Source organism: Toxotes jaculatrix, chromosome 17, assembly GCF_017976425.1.
Source record: "Toxotes jaculatrix isolate fToxJac2 chromosome 17, fToxJac2.pri, whole genome shotgun sequence".
Lineage (NCBI taxonomy): Eukaryota > Metazoa > Chordata > Actinopteri > Toxotidae > Toxotes > Toxotes jaculatrix.
In genome coordinates, this window is record NC_054410.1 from 23502132 (window position 1) to 23526258 (window position 24127).

Sequence of the window (24127 nt, forward strand, 5' to 3'; positions counted from 1 at the left end):
TTTAATATGTAATATAGAAACATGTTATAAAGATTTTAGAAGACGCTGGATCTAATCTATTTGTGAAAACATATGACATACATATGCATATATACATCATGACATACAAGCAATGTTTCATTCATTAAGTGCCAGTTGCTGATGCACTCACAGGAGTTATTATTGTTGACAAATACCTTAATAACACTAATTTATATCTGCTTACAACTACATTTATTAATAGCTAATATACTGCTTATAACTATAAATAAGGAGTTTAAAATAAACTACAAAGAACTGGACACTTTTTAGTTTAGTTTTGTTTGATTTTTTTTTTTTTTTTTTTTTTCTGTTGTGAACATACAACCTTCAGCCTCATCAGAATTACTGGGATGTAGGGATTGGGGACACAGCCACTGTGTATAGTCGCTGTGTCACATATGTGCCACTAGGAGGCAGCCAAGGCTGTTAAACGAAACTACCTTTAGCAGCTCCAGTGTCCACACAGGAGACATTTCTAAGACATCACTATCTGAAGAAAGCTGATCTCTGCTGCTGCTCTTTGGTTGTAGTTAATATGGACAGTTAAGAAACCAGTCATATTCTTCTCATGCAGTCAGTGGATCAGGAAAATGTGTGAAATATGTTTATCTGGCAAATATCTTTCCAAAAGTTGTACCATTGAAAGCCAGTTTGTTACACACTAACAAAACATAACCCATGTTTACTATCAAGCTTTGATTCTTCACACATTCTCTGCATTCAATGTTGACACAGGTTTACAAAGAATTAATATGTCAATTTTATTTCAAAATGATCTAAGTGTTTTTTTATCGCTATATTGCTAAAATACTTTTTCAGCTACATACTTAGTCTTATTCAAAAATGTAACAGCATGCTACTCAGTGGTAACCCATGGGAAATATGTATTTACAAACAGCTTTTTTTTAGTCTTTTTCTAAAATACTTTGTCACAGAGGAATATTTCACCACTAATAACTCAATGACAAAAGAAGCAATGCATTTGAATGTCACCATGTGAACATTTTAAATTATTTTTCAACATTTTAACATTCTTTGAACATAACTTTAAACATCGTTTTAACATTCTTTGAACATGAAAATTTTCAGTTATTTTTCCACATTTAAACATTCTTCAATCACTTTATGCTTTCTACAGCGGTTTGGTGTATAATGGAGTAAAAAGGTTTTCAACAAAGCTCCCTTTGCAAATTTGTAGACTAATCCACTGATGTATTTTCTTTTCTCTTCTTGAAAATGAATTACAGAATTACAGCATATTTCACTTTAATATAATTAGCTACGCAACCCTTCATTTATTAAAGAATAGAGAATAGTTTGGAAAGTTTTTTTTAAGAAAATGAGTCAATAACATCCCATATACCATGGAAAACCAAGTGTGGCTGATATGAGATAAGAAGAAGGCAGCCGTTGAGCTCACACCTGCAACAAACAAGGGAGGGAAGATGGGATGAACACACGGTTTGGTGCAGGCGGACAGCACACCAGCCAGGCGAGGGGAGATGGAAAGGAGTGGACCCAGTTCCGCCCAGACCTGTCCTTGAACCTGATCAACAGTCTTCCACTGGTCATGTGTAAAGGCCATGTGCTGTAACACAACTACAATTTACAATATAAAAAGTGTTGCACACATGGTAAAAGTCAGTCGTCTCCACTGGAGAGCTCGGGTTTTTGACTCCTGTATTGAAGAATAAAGCTCTATGAATTCAACTTCCCTGGTCTCTAGTGCTTAACATGTGCCTCTTTGTGTTTCTTTTAAAAAGAAGAATTGAACTCTTAGAAGTTTTTTGGGAAGAAAAAGACTTAGAGAATGAAGAGTAAAAGATGGTGTGGGGACTCGGCCGGACTTGGACTCAGCTTCAACTGGCCCTCAGCTGGGTCTACAGCCTAGCCTGAAAAATCCACATCACCAGCTTTCGCTCCCCATGTGCATCAGTGAGCCTTGGCTGCCCATGACCCTGTCACTGGTTCACCACTGTTCCCTCCTTGGACCACTTTTCATAGACACTGACCACTGCAGACTTGGGAACACCCCACATGAGCTGGAGTTTTGGAGATGCTCTGACCCAGTTGTCTAGCCATCACAATTTGGCCCTTGTCAAATTTGCCCAAATCCTTATGCTCGCCCATTTTTCCTGCTTCTAACACATCAACTTTGAGGACAAAATGTTCACCCCCTGCCTAATATATCCCACCCAATAACAGGTGTGTTCATAATGCTATGCCTGATTGGTGTATGTATTCAAAGAAATTTGTTATTTTAAAGTCAGGTAGTGGTGAAGGTACTTCTTAACTGTTACACAGGGTGCATTGATGGCTACCTTACTAGCAAACAAGATACACCATGGGAATGAGACAGTTTTAGACCCAAAAAGTTTGGCACTTATGATAGAGGGATACTATCTCTTTGCTTCCATGGTTTTGTGCTGCACCTGACCAAACTTGTCCTGTCTCTATATTAGACCAACAGATGTGACGTGGATATCGGTCTTGCTGTTTCCATGAAATTGTCTTTTAGATCAGATTCCTGTTGTTACAGAAAAACACTGATAGCAGTTTTAGCCCCTTGTTCAGTAGTTAGACTAACTGCATTTTGCATGCTCTGTATACTGAACCCAAACAACAAAGGCTCACTGGTCTTCATGACAACGGAAACTTAAGCAGCTCATTTATTCAGTCGGTGCATAGTCTCCCTGTGTATCTGCTAACTCTATGAGCTGCCTAAGTAACACTTACATGACGTTTGATGACCACACTGATCACTGTTCTGTAGCTATTAAAATCAGTTTGATCCAAAAGTGCTTTATTGAAACACTGCAGACAAAACAAGAACAAAAATACTGTCTTCTGTGGTCTAAAGTTAAAAATGAAGGAAAGTAAATTGTCATCTTGAAAATATGAAAATTTTATGTGTTCATGTACATACACCGTGTGTGTGAGACATTCCTCATATTCAGAGTGGTCTGATTGTGACAGAAGTTACAGAAGCAAGTGCAAGCAGTGTTAGTGCATGCAAGTGTGATTTTGCTGTTTAAATGTAAGCCTGACAGAAGAAGGTACATGAACTTTTGTTCATGCTTTGCTCATAAGATAACTTGCATGTCACAATTGTTGTTCAACATGCTAATCAACATGTAAACTTTAAAACAAACTGAAGTTTGTGACCCACAACTAGGTTCTGTCTTCTTGGTTTTGATGAAGTGAACTTTTTCAGTTCTTTCTGTGTGTTCACACTGTAAACACCACCACCAAAAAGTCCAATCTAATAATTTTCAGGAAATAAAAATTTTGATGGCAGCTCAGCCTAATTCATTAGTTAAGTAAAAGGAATAATCAAAGCAGGAAAAAAACTTAATGAGCTGTTTAAATACTTTGTTTCCTTTTCTTTATGGAGACACAGACAGCAGCCCCTGCAGAGTGGATGACTTGATGTGTGAATGTATGGTTTCTGGAGCACACCCTTCCAGGACCATCGGCTGCTATTTGGTCCTGTCTTCTCTGTCAGGAGGTGGCAGCCACCACAGCTGAGTGATGAAATCAACGCAAAAGTGCCTTAAGTTGCAAATCTTCTAATGGCTGCTTTAAAATTTGACCACACTGAAGTCAGTTCGTAAAACCTTCAACAGCTCTCCTAAAAAAAAACCCAAAAAACTATTTTTTCCTCACCATTCTCAGTGTTTTGTTTCAGGTTTCTATGTGAGAATTATTGACCCACTGAGGATTAAGGCTTAAATTTTTGATTGTTTACTTGATTGACAGGTGTCTCAGCCTTACCACACTCAGCCATGGCGACTGCCACTTGTGTTGTAGCTCCAACCAGGCTTTGTCCACATTTCTCAAGTTTAGATTTTCTGCTTCCAAGATGATGGTAGGTATGATGGTTCCATACAGTCTATGTATGAGACTGGCTGTTCTTGTTTGTGACAGCCACAGTCTTCCAGTGTGGGTCTGAATAGCCTCAAGTCCAAAATGGGACAGAAGGTCTGCTAGGACCACTGGATCATTATGAGGGCACTTTGAAATGGCTTCCTGAGAGCTGCTGTTGGATGGACGGCTTGGAGCTGGCAGCATCACCCAGCTTTCTCCAAACAGCCTGAGAAGGTGAAACAACACTGTATCAGATAGAAAGTCATGTTACAGTATTTGTTTATCAGTCTCATTATATGACTATCAGTTGCTGTATATGTTTATCAGTCATGTTCTGTGTTTATCAATCATGTTATATAATAATAATAATAATAATAATACATCAAATTTGTATAGCGCTTTTCCGGGTGCTCAAAGACCCTGGACAATATGATTATCATACACATTATATTATCATTAGTCATTGTATATGATTGTTCTTTTCATGGAATTTACCTTTTAACTTTCTAAAGTTTCTTTGTACCAACACACTGCCAGTATTGGTGGGAAATCTCACAGAGAAAAAACTTATATTAAAAAAATATATACAGTATGCACACACACACACACACACACACGTGCACATATTTAGTCTTTTGACTTAGTGTCAATGTGAAGATAAATACCAGGCAAAAACATGAAAATATTTGAGCGTGCATGTGTGTGAGATAGATAGGACAGGGTGTCTGTGTGTGTGTGTGCATGTGTGTGTCTGTGTATGTTAAGAATAGTGTTCACTGTTTCTCCATGAGCTGGGGTTGAAGGTTGCTCTTAAACAAATTGAATAATATCATTACATTGTATAAGTTTATATTATATAAATACTGTGTACAACTACATCTGTTTCATATGCTGGTATATTGAGTCAGTTTTTTTAATCATGTAATTATATATTTACAGTTTTATCACTGGTGCTCTCAAATTAATCGCATTTGATAATGAATGCATGTGACTCTGGCTCTGTGTCTCACTCCAGCAAAACCCAAACAAATATTAGATCGTACCATCAGTAGATAGTAAGAATTAAAACCAGGTGTTAATGTACCACATATATTATGTCACCTCCAGTGCTATACAGAGAAGGAAGGAAGGAAGGAAGGAAGGAAGAAAAAGAAAGTTCATATTGAAAGCTACATTGCACATCTCTCTGACGATGGCCTTCTCTTTCTCACTGAGATCTTCATCATGTTCCTGTGAGTTCTGCCTGTCCAGTTTCTCATGGACCTTCAGCACCTACACACACACACACACACACACACACACACACACACACACACACACACACACACACACACACACAGACAATCAAACATTCGTAACATAGCATCATATCCTGTTCGTTTGATGTAAAAAGTGGTTTTAATTGAGTAAGTTCTATTTCATACACTGAGCTACAGCAATAAAACACTCAAACAGCATGCATGAAGCTCAGGAGCATGCAGGAGCTCAGGCTGTTTAGGATAAACTTTATTTAAATATTAGCCACTAGAGGGCAGCTGGTGTCTTTCACTGCAACATAACCTTGTTAAACAAATCTGATGCTGTCTGTACCTACTTGCACATTCTAACTCTGCTACTTCTGCCTCCTCATTTCGTACTGTCCTCTAACCATTCAAGAAGTGAAGATGTCTTTATCAAGTGTCTTTCACTTTAAATGGTAGAATTTGTCAGTTGAAGTTGCATAGGTCTGCCTCAACAATGAAAATGTACTGGAGTGTTTTTATATTGCTGTATTGGTACTTCTGCTTCAGTAAAGGATCTGAGTACTTATTCCACCACTGCTTTTCAGTGCTGTAGAGTGAAGAGAAGCAACTGTTGGGAGGGAAATGTACTTTTTACCCCCTAACCCAACATTTATATGACAGCTGAAGTTTCTAATCACTTTGCAAATGAAGGTTTTACATAAAAAATATGATAATCTTAGAAAATACAACACACTGTAAAGATTAAACAAGTGATTCAATCATTTGGCTTGTGACCCCCTTTGAAAACACTGCCATGTTGGGGCCCTTGCCTTGTTTAATTTCACCTCTAAACTATTCACATGGCTTAATTTTGAGGCACAAACAGGTTAACAGATCAGAACAGATCAGTGAATCTGAACTTTGTTTTTTCTTCTTTCCCATGAATCATCGGACAACCACTCAGATTTATCTGATGACCCTTTGGAGGGGCCTGACCCCTAGGCTTGGAACCATTGGCCTAAAATATCTACCTGTATACAGGTAGAGGGAATCAGAGATGAGTGACAGGAGACAGGTTACTGCACAATGAAGTACTCTTACTACAATACTTTAAGGACAGTAAGTACTCTGACTGTGGTACTTTAACTAGAGGAACTAATGTTACCGTGATACTTTAACTACAGGAGGTACTGTTACTGTAATACTGTAACTACAGGAAATAATGTTACAGCTAATACTTGAAGTATATTTTTTCTGATGATACTTTTGTATTTCTCCAGTATTGTGAATACAGGAATTCTCTGTGTGATGGAGTATTGTTACATTGTTGTAGTGTACCTTCATTGCGTGGACTACTGCCTCTGGTTTCTGCCCTGGGGGGAAGTAGAGCCCTGTAGGGGAGGGTTCACTGCTGGGGGTCTGAGCAGCACCCTGGAGAGGAAGGAGGCACACGCTGATCACAATCATTGTTATCACCAGGTAAGGACACAGGAGAGAAGACTATAGCAAACACCAGCAGTACAAAACAAGAGAAACATGACTCCAAACACATGAGAGAAGACAGGTACAGTACTGCTGAGGCAGGTACAGGATGTTCCCATGACAACAAGAGTTGCAAGACATGCTGTGCTTGCAGTAAGGCAGGAATGGATCAATCAGTCAGTGAGATAGAATTGACAGTAGGTGAGAGAGGATGTCCTGCATCTGCTACACTGAGCTCAAATTTTCATGAGGTTTGAATCATGTGAGAACACAAACTTCAGCTTCTGATAAACTCCTCTGCCAGTGTTTATCTCTTTTACCTTCATTTCAGTAGGTTCTGATGTTAGCAAATGATCCCAAAGAAAGTTACCATAACACAGTCCCACACTAAGAGTTGAATTGGCATTATAAACTAGTCTGTGCAGCTCCTGGAGAAAATACAATGGGTTGTTGACAGTGAACTGCAGTCTCCTTCATTTTTGGTTTATATTGTGAAATTGAGTCAAAATGACAGAGGAATAACAGTTTGTGTGAGTATCTGTGTGTGGACTTGAAAGTGACAGAAAATCAAATTACGGAGGAGCTACACAATAATATTATTCCTCAAATGTCTCATTCACAATTCCTTCAAACACATACACAAAAATGATCTGATTAGATGTCCTTCATGTGAGACAGTGTCAGGGGTTCGTCACTTGGCGCTGATTCTCTGGATTGAAACCAGGGTAACTGTGATAGCCATTTTTCATTATTTTTTATATAATTTGACTTTCATGGCATCTGTCACTGTGGGGTCTTTTAAATAATTTTGCTTACTTTATTTATTTTTTATTTAATTTTACATTTTATGTGAAGGATCTAATGATCCGTGAAGGACTTATAACTACTGGGGAATCAAATGTGCTCTTTGTAGTTACTGAATGTTACCAAAAGCATACACCAAACAGTTTTTCATATTTTTTTTTAAAATTACAAGCTCAGTAAACGAGAGCTTATGCTTATTACTGCTGCTTATGTTCTCATTTACAACCAACTTTTAGCAAATGGAGTAAATAAAAACACTAAGATGAAGCTTTGTAGTTCAGGATGTTGGTTTTGGTCTGTAAGGAAAAGTAAGGATACACAGTTAGTAATGAAACTACAGCACAAATACAACATACACCACTGTTAAGGCTTTTTACACCTGTGTGGACAACTAGTAAAAGTTCAGTGCAGAAAATCAGCGGTACTGCAGCTGTGTGAAGGTTTTGTTATACAGTTCAAAAAGGAAATATGAAACTTGGCCCAGCAACAGAAAAGATGAGCAAATGCAATTTTGTAAAGCCTTTGCCCCTCATGAGTCTGTGAGTCTCACATTGTCAGACTCTGAAAATCTCTGTTGAATTCAAAAATTTGTGCTGAATGCTTTCCAAAGCCTACTACAGAGGCCTGCAGAAGAAGTCAAGCACACTGATGAGCTTTGTACTTTGTAAAGTAATGGGTTTCCAGTGACAGAGGTTACCTGTGACAGGAGTTGCTTGTTTTCGTCCTCCAGCATCCTCACCTTTGTCTCCAGCTGTCTGATGTAGCTGACTGATGCATCTGAACGAGAAACAACAAAAGAAAATATCTCATCTGATGACATCCTGGACTGAGAAAACATACATACATTTTCTAGTTGTGTTAAGTAAATTGAAAGAAAGGTATCTCAAAGCATTCTGTTTCCTTTTGGCTGTGCTCATGCCTTCACCTTGATGCTCTCTGGACATAAGCACACGTTGAGCACCGTATAGCCTGGTCTGTGGGAGACTACAGTGTCTGATGGCTGCCCATTCAGAATTCAGATTCAAGAATTTATTGTCATATACACAGCAGGTTACACTGAGCAATGAAATTTTTTTGTGTGACGGGAACTCGCAAAGTAAAAATTTCATTGCTCAGTGTAACCTGCTGTGTATATGACAATAAATTCTTGAATCTTGAATCTCAACCAAAGTGTTTTTACCGAAACCACAAACAGCACTGTGCAAATGAACCCTGATTAGGAGAGACGGCATCCATCCAACTTTGGATGGTGCAGCTCTCATATCTAGAAATATGACAGATTTCATTAGAAAACCAAAGTCATGACAACCCAGAGTTGAGACCAGGATGCAGAGTTGCAGTCCTACACGCTTCTCTGCAGTTTCTCTAGAGCTGTCACCCACCCATGATTCTCATGATTCTTATTATTCCTACCATTCTAACGATTCCCTTTATCCTATAGAGACTGTGTCTGCTCCCCGTCAACAAAAAGTGCATAAATTAAAAAATGCAAGAGGTGTTACTCATAAAAACCTCAAAAAAATTTATACTACAAAAGCATCTGAACCTAAAAACACCGCAATCAGATGTGGGCTATTAAACATTAGATCTCTCTTGTCTAAATCTCTGTTAGTGAATGATTTGATAATGGATCAGCAGATTGATTTATTCTGTCTGACTGAGACCTGGCTGCAGGAGGAAGAGTATGTCAGTCTAAATGAGTCAACCCCTGCTAGTCATATTAATTATCACATTCCTCGAGGCACAGGCCGAGGAGGGGGAGTGGCAGCAATCTACCACTTAAGTTTATTAATTAATCCTAGACCTAAGCCGAAATATAGTACATTTGAAAGCCTTATCCTCAGCCTCTCACATCCAAATTGGAAGACAGAAAAACCAGTACTATTTGCTGTGGTGTATCGTCCACCTGCTGCTTACTCAGAGTTTTTGTCTGAATTCACTGAATTTTTATCTGATTTAGTGCTTAGTACGGATAGAGTAATTATAGTGGGCGACTTTAATATTCATGTCGATACCCACAATGACAGCCTTAAGACTGCTTTCTATTCAGTATTAGACTCAATTGGCTTTTTACAAAATGTTAACAAACCAACTCACTGTTTTAATCACACCCTTGATCTTGTACTAACCTATGGCATAGAAGCTGAATATTTGACAGTATTCCCTCAGAACCCTGTTTTATCTGATCATTCTTTAGTAACATTTGAATTTACAATAATGAACTGCACAGCATCTGAGAAAAAAATTAACTACTGTAGATTTCTGTCTGATAATGCTGTTATCAAATATAAGGAAGCTATTCCATCTTTATTATCTCCGCTGCCATGTGCCAGTTTTACAGAGGGCAATGGCCTAAACGTTACTCCAGCAGATATAGACTATCTAGTTGATAATACTGCTGCTTCATTGCGTTCAACCCTTGACTCTGTTGCCCCTTTGAAAAAGAAGGTCAGTAATCAGAGGAAGCTAGCTCCATGGTACAATTCACAAATACGTACTTTAAAGCAGATATCACGAAAGCTGGAAAGGAAATGGTTATCCACTAATTTAGAGGAATTCCGCCTAGCCTGGAAAGACAGCTTTATAACGTATAAAAAAGCCCTTCGTAAGGCAAGAACTGCCATTACTCATCATTAATAGAGGAAAACAAGAACAACCCTAGGTTTCTTTTCAGCACTGTAGCCAGGCTGACAAAGAGCCATAGCTCTGTTGTACCATCCATCCCTCTAGCTCTCACTAGTAATGACTTTATGAGCTTCTTTAGCAACAAAATAGTAGACATTAGAGACAGAATCCATCTCATCCTGCCTACAACTGTTAATGATGTAGGTATGTCTAGAACAGCATCTTTAGAAATGTCTGCCAGTCCTGATTTGTCGTTAGACTGTTTCTCTCCCATAGATCTAGCTGAACTGACTTCAATAGTTTCTAAATCTAAATCATCAACATGTCTTTTGGATCCTATCCCGACCAGACTTCTTAAAGATGTGTTGCCTTTGATTGGCACTCACATATTAGATCAGATAAATCTCTCGTTGGTTACAGGATATGTCCCACAGGCTTTTAAGGTTGCAGTTATCAAACCTTTACTTAAAAAGCCTTCTCTGGACTCTGACATTTTGGCAAACTATAGACCTATATCCAATCTCCCCTTTAATTCTAAAATTCTTGAAAAGGCTGTTGCAACTCAGTTGTGCGACCATCTACATAGGAACGGTTTGTTTGAAGTTTTTCAGTCAGGATTTAGAGTTCATCATAGCACAGAGACAGCACTGGTGAAAGTTACCAACGACCTTCTTATAGCATCAGATAATGGACTCGTCTCTATACTTGTCCTGCTAGATCTTAGTGCTGCATTTGACACCATTGATCATAATATCCTATTGGATAGATTGGAACATGTTATTGGGATTAAAGGAACAGCACTAGGCTGGTTTAAATCATATCTATCAGATAGATACCAGTTTGTTCATGTTAATGATGATCCCTCCATATATACCAGAGTAAGTCATGGAGTTCCACAGGGTTCTGTGCTTGGACCGATACTGTTCACCTTATACATGCTTCCCCTAGGCAATATTATCAGGAAGCATGGAATAAATTTCCATTGCTATGCAGATGATACCCAGCTATATTTATCTATGAAACCAGACGAAACAGATCAGTTAACCATACTTCAGGCATGTCTTAAAGACATAAAGGCCTGGATGACCTGTAACTTTCTTCTTCTGAATTCAGACAAAACTGAGGTTATTTTGTTTGGTCCCAAACACCTCAGAAACAGTTTATCTAATCATATAGTTACTCTGGATGGCATTAATTTAGCCTCCAGTACGACTGTGAGGAACCTTGGAGTTATTTTTGATCAGGATCTGTCCTTTAACTCACATATAAAACAAGTCTCTAGGACCGCCTTCTTTCACCTGCGCAATATCAGTAAGATCAGGAACATTCTGTCGCAGAGTGATGCTGAAAAATTAGTCCATGCTTTTGTTACTTCTAGGCTGGACTACTGTAATTCCCTATTATCAGGATGTCCAGTTAACTCTCTAAAAAGCATCCAGCTGATCCAAAATGCTGCAGCGAGAGTACTGACTGGAATTAGCAAGAGAGATCACATTACTCCTGTACTAACTTCTCTTCATTGGCTTCCTGTAAAATCCAGAATTGATTTTAAAATCCTTCTCCTTACATATAAGGCCCTCAATGGCCAGGCTCCTTCATATCTCAAAGAGCTGATAGTACCATATCATCCTAACAGATTGCTTCGTTCCCAGAATGCAGGTTTGCTTATGGTTCCCAAAATCTCTAAAAGTAGAATGGGAGGCCGAGCCTTTAGCTATCAGGCCCCTCTCCTATGGAACCAACTGCCAGTTTGGGTTCGGGAAGCAGACACCCTCTCTAATTTTAAAACGAAGCTTAAGACCTTCTTGTTTGATAAAGCTTATAATTAGTTGTAGTTACAGTCCTAGTTATTTATTAAACTTATAGTTAGTCACAATTATCTCTATAGACACTGTTACAGTTAAGGATATAGCCCTTAGTAGGGCTGGCTCAGGCAACTGAATCATCCCCTAGTTATGCTGCTATAGGCCTAGGCTGCTGGGGGACATCCCATGATTTACTGCGCACTTCTTCTTCTTTCTCTCCTCAGACCCACTCTCAAATTTATTAGCCTTTATTACATGTCATTAACTCTGTGTCCTCTCTGTCCCGTAGTCCTGTGTTTGTTTCTCTCTGGTCTCTCTTTCTCTGTACCTTACTGCAGGTACCTCTGGCTCCGGAGCTGCATGTCCTATGGTCCTGGCTCCACCCACCTGCTGCTGTTTATTGTTTACAATGATCTATTTCTAACATGTTTAATGTTCCGTTCTGCTACAGATAAATATTTGATTAATATTCTTTGCAAACTGTAATGTAAATAATTACCAGTCATGACAGCTTTTTGCCTCCGTGCTCTGTTTCATAATTCTAATCTGCTGAGCACACATTATCCAATAACTGTTCACTAACTGTAATGTAAATACTGACCCACATTGTCTGTATTATGCTGCATGTCTTTCTCCCCCTCTCCTCCATTCCTAGCTGTCCTATCTTCCTCCTTTTCCTCCTTTCACCCAGCCCGGCCATCGGCAGGAGGGTCCCCCATCTGAGCCAGGTTCTGCTCAAGGTTTCTTCCTCTTAAAAGGGAGTTTTCCTTGCCACTGTCGCCTTAAGTGCTTGCTCTGGGGTCAGGCTCTGGGTCTCTGTAAAGCGCTTTGAGACAATTTTGATTGTGGAAGGCGCTATATAAATAAAATTGAATTGAATTGAATTGAATTGAATTGAACCCCACCCCACCTCCTGGTGAGTCCTCCAATATTAAATGTAATGCTTCATTAAAAAAATATATTGCCTTTGAACATAATCAAGCCACAGATTACATTTCCTACAAAAGGTATTGCTATTGTTGCAGTTTAGTAGTACAGAACAGAATGACAGTGCTTTTGATGCACAGATGTAGTTAAATTTTCCAGAGAATCCATAACAGACATGTGCATTGTTTTGTCACCAACCAGAAGGTAGGTGGTACAATCCTCAACTCGGTGTGTCAAAGTGTCTTTGTGCAAAGACCAAATTGTCCCTGATGTTCCTTTATTCTCAACCCAGTGCTCTTTGTTAGTCTGCTTGTCAGTTAATTTGTCCACACTAAGAATAAATCAGTCAGGATGACTCAGTAGAACTGGTGACATTTTCCTGAAAGGTGATTAGTTAATAGGAAGACCATTTTCCTTTTTCAGACACACAGCTATGACTCAACCAGCCATGAGATAAAGACTGGGCGATGAAGTCAAAGTCAGTGGTACAGACAGTGCTGACCTCAGGGCAAATGTCTCATGCGCACACACACACACACACACACACACACACACACACACACACACACACACACACAAAGGAGACAGGACTGGTAAAGGCAGGGGACATCCTTGAATTACAGTCAGTCAGCACACATGCAGTACAGCTCTGTTTCTTTCTGTGTCCTGTCTACAAAAAGGGAAGATAAAAAAGGAAGGTTTCAATAAAACCACGACTGGCTAATTAAGGTATCATTTTATCTTTTAGACTTTGCACAGAGAAAGCAGAGAGCTTTCAGCTGCCCACTGAAAAAACAGCTTTGTATTGGTGATCTCTGATCAGCTTGGTCTCACCTTGGAGCTATAGAATGTTCAGTGCTTTGCTCAAGGACTCCTTGGAACTAGTTGCTGAGAGATGGGAGAGGTCAGGGAGTGGCTGCAGCTGAACACTTAGCTTTCTCACATTTTCCCAGCTGGTCCTGGGACTCAAGCCAACAACCCCTTGGTTACAGGCCAGTTTTTGTCTGTAACTAATTCAAAATCTTCAGTTTCAAAAACATAACAGGCGTTAAAGGACGGGATCAGTTAGAAACTCTTCTAGCACGCCACACAGTACATACAATGAAAGATTTATGGGTTGCAGTCGTTTCTTAATTCCTTCATTTCTTAAAGCCTTGTCACTGCATGAAGAGATCACATTATTATATGCATGGACAGGAGAAACTACCACAGCCACCAGTAACTTTGTAAGTGCTGCCTACATATGGACATGATGAGATAAAATACGCAGCCTTACTATCACTGTGTGAGTACGATGGTATTATAACCCCCACAACAAGAGGCCAATCCTACAATATTTACATCCAAGTTAAAAAAAAGGAAATATCTTTTCATTTTTACTAAAATCTATAACAGCTCGACCGATGATGCCATCTCCACTTCCCTCCACGCAGCCCTTACACATTTGGATAAAAAGAACTCATATGTTAAAATGCTGTTCATCCACTTCAGTTCAGCATTCAACACAATCATCCCCCAACAGCTCATTCACAAGTTGAACCAACTGGGGCACAGCACCTTGCTATGCAACTGACTGCTGGGCTTCCTGGCGGGGAGACCACAGACAGTACGGGTCGGCAGCAACACATCCAGCGCCATCACACTGAACACTGGGGCCCCCCAAGGATGTGAGCTGAGCCCCCTCCTCTTCACCCTGCTGACCCATGGCTGCACGCTGAGGCACAGCTCCAACCTCTTCGTCAAGTTTGCGGATGACACGACTGTGGTGGGTCTCATCAACAACGGAGATGAGACAAACTATAGGAGCGAGGTGAGCCGCCTGGCTGTGTTGTGCAGAGACAACAATCTCTCTCTGAATGTGGGAAGAGAGAGATTGTTGTGGGCTTCAGGAGAGCAAACACTCAGCATGCTCCTCTGACCATCAATGGTGCTGCTGTGGAGAGGGTGAGCAGCACCTAGTTCCTGGGCCAGGCAAAGCCCGACAATGTCTCTTCTTCCTCTGCAAGTTAAGGTGAGCCAGAGCCCCGACCCCCATCATGTGCACCGTCTACAGAGGCACAATTGAAAGCATTCTGACCAGCTGCATCACAGTGTGGTTTGGCGCCTGCAGCGCATCCTGCCACTGCCAAGACTCTCCAGCACATAGTGAGAACAGTTGAGAAGATCATTCGTGCCTCTTTCCCCTCCCTTCAGGACATTTACAGCGACTGTCTCACCCGCAAAGCCTTCTGCATGGCGGGTGATGATCCCACCCACCCGTCACACAGCTTCTTTAGTCTGCTGACATCAAGGAAGGAAGGAAACTGCAAAGTCTCCGGGACAGGACCAGCAGACTCAAGGACAGTTTCATCCACCAGGCTGTCAGGAAGCTCAACTCTCTCCCTGCTCTGCCCCTTCTCCCCCTTCCGACCCCAGGACACGTGTACCCTTCCCCCCAACACTGAACTCTTGTCATCCCCAGGAACTGTTCACTGTTCAATCACACACACATATACCGAACCCAATGGCTGCAATAGCCATTTTATGTAGAATTGGACTATCATCTACGCAATATAGCCACTTTAAATTGTACCATCTATGCACTACAGCCACTTCATATTGTGCCTTTTTTTGTCTAGCATTAGTCTCTCTGCACTTTACATTAATGTAAGTAGTTTAGATTTTTCTATTGCACCATGGGTCTGAGTCAAACACAATTTCAGACCTCTGTATGTGCTATATATATGGCAGAATTGACAATAAAGCTGACTTTGACTTTGACTGATCTGGCAGATTAGAATGGTGCATCCCTAGTAATAAGTATACTGCACCAGACATTTGCATGTCAAAAGAAAAGCATGCCCTCAAAATTGAAAATTTGACATGATGATGGTGCTAGAAAAAAGTCAAGCGATCATCAAAGTTATTACAACCAAAATGAACTAAACGTGATGTCTGTCATCTAAGGCTCCATTTAGCAGCTGTGGACAAACCTGGTAATGTAACCAAACACAAACTAACCCAACACCAGCTGCTGCATTTTAACCTAATTTCATGATAACACATCTTACAAGACCTGAGGGAAAGATAGCAAAGTCAACTAATAACTGTGTCAGTAGCAGTCAGTTATCTACACTATGCTAAGTGTGAGCTCATGGTATAGCTTGTCTGTTGAACTGGGTCACACTTGACAGGCACACACAAGCTAGTCACCTGAGATCAGCTCCTTACTGTGTGTTTTTGCAGCACTGAGTGTTTTGGAAGTGCTCGCTGTTTAACAGATCCAGACATTTCAAGGCATTAACATCATCACATTGCTTTAACTGTCACACTCCCTCTTAGCTTCTGTTTCACTTTCACAGAGAGTAGTCTAACTTCTTTCCGAATGATGAATCAGTTCAGTTCAATCAGACTCAGTTTGGCATAGAGCCTGCCAGACGTCATCTTTGCATCTGATTGTAGTGGAGCACTAACTAATGTGAGTGTTCTGGAGCTGGACTGAAACTGGGAATGCTTTACGTTCGTTCGTTTGTTCGTTCGTTCGTTCGTTCGTTCGTTCATTTGGTCGTAACCGGCCCACAGATATTTCCTTTGTCGTGTATGTGGATATTAGATGTTGTCTGTGTGGGGGATATTGAAATATGTGCTGCAATAAAATCCTAGCAGGGGGCTAAAAGGTATGAGATGGGATTCACGAGAGCACAGCAGGCCTGGTGGATAGGCAGGTCTGACCAGAGGGGAAATTTCTGTGTTTTTGTGTTTACCTTTCGTGGGTTAGCCACACAGAATAACCATTTATATTATGTTGGCAAATAAATGAAATCCCTGAACATACCAGAGAGTGAGCTATACTTTCTAACTTATCTGGTAATGGAAAATGCCAGAGCTTGAAGCTCATGTGGAAGGCAAAAAAGATAAGTACAATACTAAAGATCTCTGGATGAAAAACACATTCAAAACAAGTGATAGCTGCAAATAGTTGGAATATCCCTAAATACCTGATGTGTCTTCTACAGAATTGTGCTCTGCAGTCTGGAAGAAACAGTTAAACTCTTCCAGATCACTGAGATTTTAGAAAGGAATGACCATTGATGGATTATGAGAGAATGGGCCCCTGGTCAAAGGCTCCTCACTATTTTAATCAAACTGATTAAAATTTAATCAAACTGATTAAAATAGTGAGTAGTAAAATGTGACTGTGTAAATGCTCCTGTAGCCTCAGTGTGCTGCAGCTGTAACGTAAAGGTATGCAGGTCCTCATTATTAACAGGATTGGGAGCAGAAAAAATGATCAGGTCATCCTTACTTTTCACTGAGTTTTTTTTCCCAGTGAGAAATGTCAATGGTGACTTCAAAACGACACTGAAGCTGAGAAGCCCCCTCATCGTGTGGGCCTTCAGGGCAAAGACCCAGGGGTCCCCTGGCTGCATGGGCCCCATGGCCTTAACCCACTCAGCTGCTTCAGTAATCTGGCTGTAAACAATAATTTGTTTACAACCAGTCTGACTGCTGGTGTTTCTTTTCTTTTTCTTTTTTTGGAAAGTACTGTAAAAGAAATCCTATGAATCAAGTTTGCCTTGAGGTTCCAGGTATGATCTCTGTAGTTAGACACACTATGAATTGCAGTTGTGAAGTACAATTCAAAACTGTATGGTACTGCTCTAACGGGGGCCTACTTGAGCTCTGATTACTTCCCATGATACAGGAGTGGTAAAGGGAGAACATGGGAAAGGCATAGACCCTGGTAATATTCAATTTCTGCAATAAAATTTATTAATAAACCTGTTTAATAAACAAAAAACACAAAGAAGTTAACAAACTGAAAGTCCAATGAGACAATGGCTGGCACTACAACAAAAAGAAGTTGAAATTATGTAGAGTAATCCCTAAAACCTTTGGGGCTGTTATCCGAAGCTTTTGTAGTCTTAAACCTTTTGAAAAGCAAGCCTGCAAATTTAAATACAAGCTCACATTTAATCCATTATGTTTACACCAACTCCAAAACTGTTACAAATTGCTTTGTGACATTTAAATGTTCCCTAGGCTGTTTCTGTCTGGGTGCAGTCTACTCCAACTATTTATGAGGACAGACTAAAGCTGAAAGAACCTCTACAGAGTAGACAGTGGCAGATCAGTGGCAGGTCAGCCTTTGACCTGACTAGTCCTGCAGCCTGGGCCCTCTCATCACATTGTTATCAGGCTGAGAGGCTATAGGCCGGACCACCAGCCTGCACCACAAAGATGACATGACTGGATGACAGAGAGAATTTTTTGGGTTGATGTTAGTGCTGCAAGATTAATCTAATCGCAATCGCAATGTCACGCTGTGCGATCACGTAACCGCATAAAAGCCTGCAATTTAATGTAAACCAATGTGGAGTAATTGACGCCACATCCACACGCTGTGGGCAGCCGCAGGTATGGCCACGTGACTACCAGGCTTTCAGCAAACAGCAGTGACCGACATGGACGCTGAGGAGGAACATGAGGGACAAGCAGAGTTGGTGGCGGAAAAAAAATGCTACTTCTGTTGTATGGCCATACTTTGGATTCAGGTATGACGACCCTGAACAGCAAGACGTGCTGTGTAAAACCTGCAAAGTCGCTACGTCCTGAGGTAATACGACCAATCGCTATCAACATTTGACACAACACAGAGAAAAATTCAACGAGTGCATGCAAATAAAAGCCCAACCAAGTAACGTGAAAGATAAAACTGAAAACAGCCTGAAAGAACCACAACGTACAATCATGCATACATTTTGAAAATATCTTTATTTTCAAACTTTTATTTATTTTGTGATATTATGTTATTTGGAACAAATAATCTTCAGGTTTTGTATTTTTTTGTGTCATGTGTATGTTTTGAGTTGAGAAATACACAAACTATCATTATTTCTATCTCTCTCTCTCAAGAAAATGACATTTAAAGCCTATTGTTCTGCTTCATGTACACAACATTTAGCAGCTTTTTTTAGCGCAGGCTGAACCTTTAAGATAAACCACAACACGACATTAGAGTGAGCTGGGAGGATTAAGAGATTGCATCAGATTAAATCAAGAGACCAGCTACTGTTGGGTTCAACAATCCGTGCTATTGAACATGTCCCCATGTTCAACAAGTGTAAGATAGTCTGTGGGAATTTGAAATTCAGCAAGGACTTATGACAAGAGATGAGACTCCTGCAATGTGCTGACATGCTGATCTCAGAGTGATGCATCTTAAGATGAACATAACGTTAACATACAGTATATAATGAGATGATCACATTTCTCCTGTGTGTGTTTGTGGCCCACACAGTGTAACTAAACTGTTACAATTAGTTTAAGATTAAGAGACCAAACTCTTCTTGGACTGCTTCTTGAATCAGCTGCTTTAGATAAAACTAACTAAAAAGCCTAAAACTAAAAGCCAGTTTACCCAGAGCAGCTAAATTAAACAGTGAAAGAAATTAAGAAGCACACTCTAAAACGGGGCTAGAAATAGTCTAAATATTATTTATTCATAATCAATTAGTTTATCCAGAGAAAATTAGACTTCAGTCTGCTTTTCCTTGATGAAGTTCTTATCATCACACCCCACTCCCTTTTGTGGTGAGCTTGCTGTTTTCTTCTGGGGGAGTGTATATTTATTGCAGGACTATAAGATTGTTTCCAATTTTTATGGTGTTTTACGCTCTTCTGCTCACTCCCTGTATGTATGTAACAGTGTCAGCATTTAAATAATAACCACCACACTATGTCATTTCATATGATGTAAAAATAAAACTTAACCACGGGACAATGAACAGGCTCTGTTTTGCTTTGAATACTGATTCTGTCACATGGAAAGCTCTCACATGCTCTCTGTTACTGTTTGCTGTGCCGTTAGAAGCAAAGACAAAGCACAGGAAACTGAGTGAGCAGGATATACAGCACAGCTGGCAGCAGAGAAAAGACTCAGCAGTGCTTCAGTGCTAACACACACACACACACACACACACACACACAATTTATTTGTTCCATATTTCTGTTCAGTGAAGCTGCTGTGCATATTTGTCATGCAGCCTATTTAACCTCATCCTCACTGAACCCATCCAGCAGATGATCAGGTCTCTTCCAGTGATATTGGACAAAACATGCACTATTATAGTTTCTTTTTTCCCACATTTCTTTCAATCCATTGTGTGTGCTGGAATGTGGGTAAATCCTGACCAGGCGGCTTTCCTCCTGTGATGTTAAGCCAGGGATCATTCTTACAGCAAAAGTGAACTCATTCTTTTCATTAGATTTAATTGGCATGTGTGCTGGTCTGCTGCTTTGTAATATTATCAGATGAAAACAAATCACTGCAATTTGATTTAAAGTCAACGCGTGTCAAACAAAGAAATAACTCACACTGTTTCTAATACTTATTCTCATTATTGTAATATAATGGAAAGATGTTTGGCAGCATTGTCAGTGACACTGACATTAAAGTCAGAAGATAAATAAGTCCTCATAAGTAGGGGGGTTGAAGTGAATGGATCCATCAAACAAGACTTGATGAAAATTTGCCAAGCAGGTTGTTCTCCTGGTGAGTGCAGACCCCTGCTGCCTAAACACACCATTCATCCACTGTGTGTGTGTGGGGGGGGGGAGCCAAGCCTCAACTTTTTGAGAAAAGAGTCCTTGAAGAGAATTATAATACAGTTGCTAATATCCACTCTGGATTTTCCACACTCATCCAGACATATGAGTACAGCAATGTCCACTGACACACAGCCCTTTGCTCTGCTTCTCCATCAGCAGACAGTGGATGCTGATGGTGTGGGAAAACCTTTTCATAGCTATACACAGAAACCAAGAGAGACTTTCCCATGCTGCCTCATTATCATAACAACACAGCCTCTCTTACCATCACATGCTGTAAATCTGTTACACGCACATGCACACATACACACATGAATGCTGAGAGATGCTTACTAGGGAATCACTCCCTTTTCTAAACAGGCCATTGAGCTCAACAACAAACACACAGCTTCACAGATGTGAACTGCTCATCAACATGATACACCCGTTGCATCACAATGAACCAAGTGAAATAATTAAAACGTCATGGCTCAGCAAAAAAAAAAAACCTCAGCTGAATATATCTTGAGTCACTAGAATGTAGTTCTGTTTCCTATGAACTCAGGGGTAGTGCTTGTTGGAATGCACTGGGACAACGTTGCTTGAGATGAGATGTTTGCTGTGCTACGTTTCACAGCCTGTTAAATGAGCTTGCACTATAACCTTTCCTCTGAATGGATATGTCCAATGAAGCTTCATTTGCTCGTCACAAGTAAGTAAATGAAATCATCGGTTTGGGGGTTTGATCCCTGGCTTCTCCAGTCCACATGTTGAAATGTCCTTGGGCAAGACACTGAACCCCAAAAAGACTAAATAAGTGCTATACAAATGCAGCCCATTTACGATTTATCCACCTATATTGCTTAATGCTATGCTGATTACAACCTACAATATCCATCTAATACTACTCTGGTGTGCTCTGATACTTAAGCAAATAGCACTACACTTCTGCCTATAAACTAGTTCTCCCACATGGTTTTCCCTTCTCCTCCATCATAGAACAACAGAGGTTTGTGGGTCCCCACAGGGCCACAGAGAAGCTGTCAATGAGCAGTCCAGTGAAATCATCCACATTTTGGAACAAAGCTTTTCAGACGTGTAATACTGTCTGACTTGAACAGGACAGCAACAGCTGTATCTGTATCTCTCTTTTGTGTGTGTGTGTGTGTGTGTTAGAGAACATGCTGCACCTCTCTCTATACTGCACTCTGTGCTGTTAACTAAATGTTTTGTTCTTTGAATGTGATTCTTGGAAGAGAGCTAACATGCAGAGTTGAGTACAGCCACCATGGAGATAAGATTTAGATAATGTTCTGCTGACAAGAGCGTCCAGACAGTCCCCCAGAACTCACACTGTCATCTTGATTCACATTCTGGAGGCGATTTTAATTGTTTTGTTTGGTAACACTATTTTAACCAACTTAAGCCACACAAACCAACACAGCTTTGTGTCATGCCACGCCTTGGGGAAAAAATTAAATATATAAAAAATACATTTTAATAATATAAAAATTATATATATATAGTTTTAGTTTAAAGGTTAACTTTGTGTTTATATAAACACAGTTAACCTATGTCAATATAACTGTTTAACATACCCCCGACTCAGTGTCCACTTACTAGCCTTTTCCACATGGTTTTCCCTATCTAGCAGGATTTCTCTGACTTCTTTGATGCTTCATGAGAAGTCCTTAAAGAGCTTCACTTGAAATTAAAACTGTAGTCCAAATTTCAACAGATCCATCTCCATGATAACGGAGTAAACGCCACTTGTTTATGAGGACATTGCAGATGAAAGTCAGTAAAAAGCTGGTAAGTGAGCCTTGAGTTGGAACTGTTTTGTCAAACTTGCCTGCCTTGCTTAATGACAATTGTTGACTGTTGCCGAGTGTTGCATCATGATCATTTTCCTGCGATTTATCTGTGACTAAATAAAAACTTTTCCTGTATTTTTAGTGCATATGTGCTGTTTTAAATTTGACAATTCATTCTCTCCAGTTTCACAACATTTCCATCATATAAATTATATAAATGATCTGCATCAGGAATATTAGACCCGAGAATCACTCACCGCTGAGCCCAGTGCCTCTCTGGAAGTGGGGTGCGGACAGGTCATCCATAGACCTTCTTAGAGGTGCTATCTTTCCTTCTTGTGCTTTGTGTAAGTGGTCGTAAGGGTGGTGGTCAGGACTACCAGCGCTCCCGGTACTGGACGTGCTACTACCATCCCCGACGTCTCGAATCGACACCAAGCCATTCAGGTTGCTCAGGCTGCTGGACTGACTGTCAATGGAGCTCCGGGAGCCGGCTCCGCTCTTCTCCTCATCTAGCATGATAACGATTTCCTTCAGCTCCATGTTCTCCGTCCTCAGCGCTTCCTGACTGGCCTCCAGCTCCTTCAGCTTTTGCTGGTACAGTCCGACGTCTTTCCACAGGACGCCAGCCGTGTAACGGCCGAACCGCTGCCACTCCCGCGAAACCTTCTTCCCCTTCTGTCGGTCGTCGTCCAGGAAGCAGCATAGCTCTCGGAGCTCCTGGTTATCGTTCTGCAGTTTCTGGTTGACCTCTTTCAGACTCCGGATCTCGTGAAGGTGGACCTGCAGGCGCCGGTTCACGTCCTTCATCATGTTTCCGTGCTCCAACATAAGTTCCATGTTGCGGCTCTCCAGCCTCCTCAGCCTCCAGATCAGATCCTCCTTCCCCAGCATCAGCAGCTCATCTTCGGACAACTGGCTCATATCCGCCCCGTCACCCTCCATATCCCAGCTGTAATGCTACTCCAGGAAAACCGCGAGTCTTCTAACCGGTATAAGACAGCTAAGTTATTATGAAAACCAGAACCATAATAAATTACACAACTGGCTACAGAGACAGGTCCGTACACGGGTCCCACTGGGTCGAATCAGGCTGTGTTGCTTTTAATCCACTCGCCCTCATCACTGTCTTTAACATTAACGGTGGAGGTTCAGAATAGGAATGAGACACTGTCTGAAGCCGGGCACAGGAGCCGATTGGTCCTCGATGTGAAGGAGCGTGGAAGGAGACAAACAGAGAGAGAAAGAGAGTCAGCTTGTCCCACTTCACAGGAAGTACCGCAGTGTCCTCTGCAGGCATCAGCACAGGCCAGTCCAGTCCACAGTCAGAGCCTCTAGAGCAAAGACGCTTCCTTATAAAGTCTTTTGTGGTTTGTCAGTTTGTAACATAACTTATGTGCTCTGAAAGCCTAATAGAGGCTCATTACAACTAACTCCTTCTTAAAAATGATACACTAGAGATGCTACACAATATCACACTACCACAGAAGAATCTCTGTGTGAGGGCTGCTAGTTCCTTGATTCTATTTTTAAAAATGTGTCTTTAAAGTAACATTCATGGTTATGCACACACCCTTTCAAATGAATGCCTCTTTAAATAAATGTGCTTTCCATATCAGGTGTCCCTGTGTGATCTTAAACATTTATGTGATTCTCGCATTCACATATTTTAAAAATCAGTAATAACTTATTCTTTCACCACTTATTACATTTCATCATCAGTAAATCCTGAACCAGAAATATGTGGAACATGGGACACAGTTTATGTGTTGATGAGAGTCACTGGAAGGACTGGTTGGGAAATAGGCCTGTAAACTATTGCTGTGCATTCTTGTTCACAAAATGTAGTTTTGTTTTCTACATGATTAGAACTAGTTTGATCAAAGTTCAGACTCAAAAAGACCTTCACTGGAACACAAACAGAGCTTAGGCAAAACATGTTAATAGGTATGCCCTTGTAAAGTGAACACACTCCAATTGTTGAAAAAAA

The 24127-nt window shown here is 40.5% G+C and overlaps 1 protein-coding gene across 2 annotated transcripts; it reads right to left on the reverse strand.

Moving 5' to 3' along the window:
* Nucleotides 1–696: 696 nt before the first annotated feature.
* ccdc85ca (coiled-coil domain containing 85C, a) lies at nucleotides 697–23281 on the reverse strand. 2 transcript variants are annotated; one of them, XM_041061593.1, is made up of 5 exons: nucleotides 22395–23281; nucleotides 8095–8174; nucleotides 6450–6542; nucleotides 5100–5160; nucleotides 697–4114 (listed from the first exon to the last, which is right to left on the reverse strand). In XM_041061593.1, the coding sequence occupies exons 1-5, from the start codon at nucleotides 23080–23082 to the stop codon at nucleotides 4092–4094; spliced, it is 945 nt and encodes a 314-aa protein (XP_040917527.1). In that variant the 5' UTR covers nucleotides 23083–23281; the 3' UTR covers nucleotides 697–4091. The 2 variants fall into 2 exon arrangements, with proteins under 2 accessions (XP_040917527.1, XP_040917526.1); XM_041061592.1 differs by having other exon boundaries at nucleotides 5062–5160.
* Nucleotides 23282–24127: the final 846 nt, after the last annotated feature.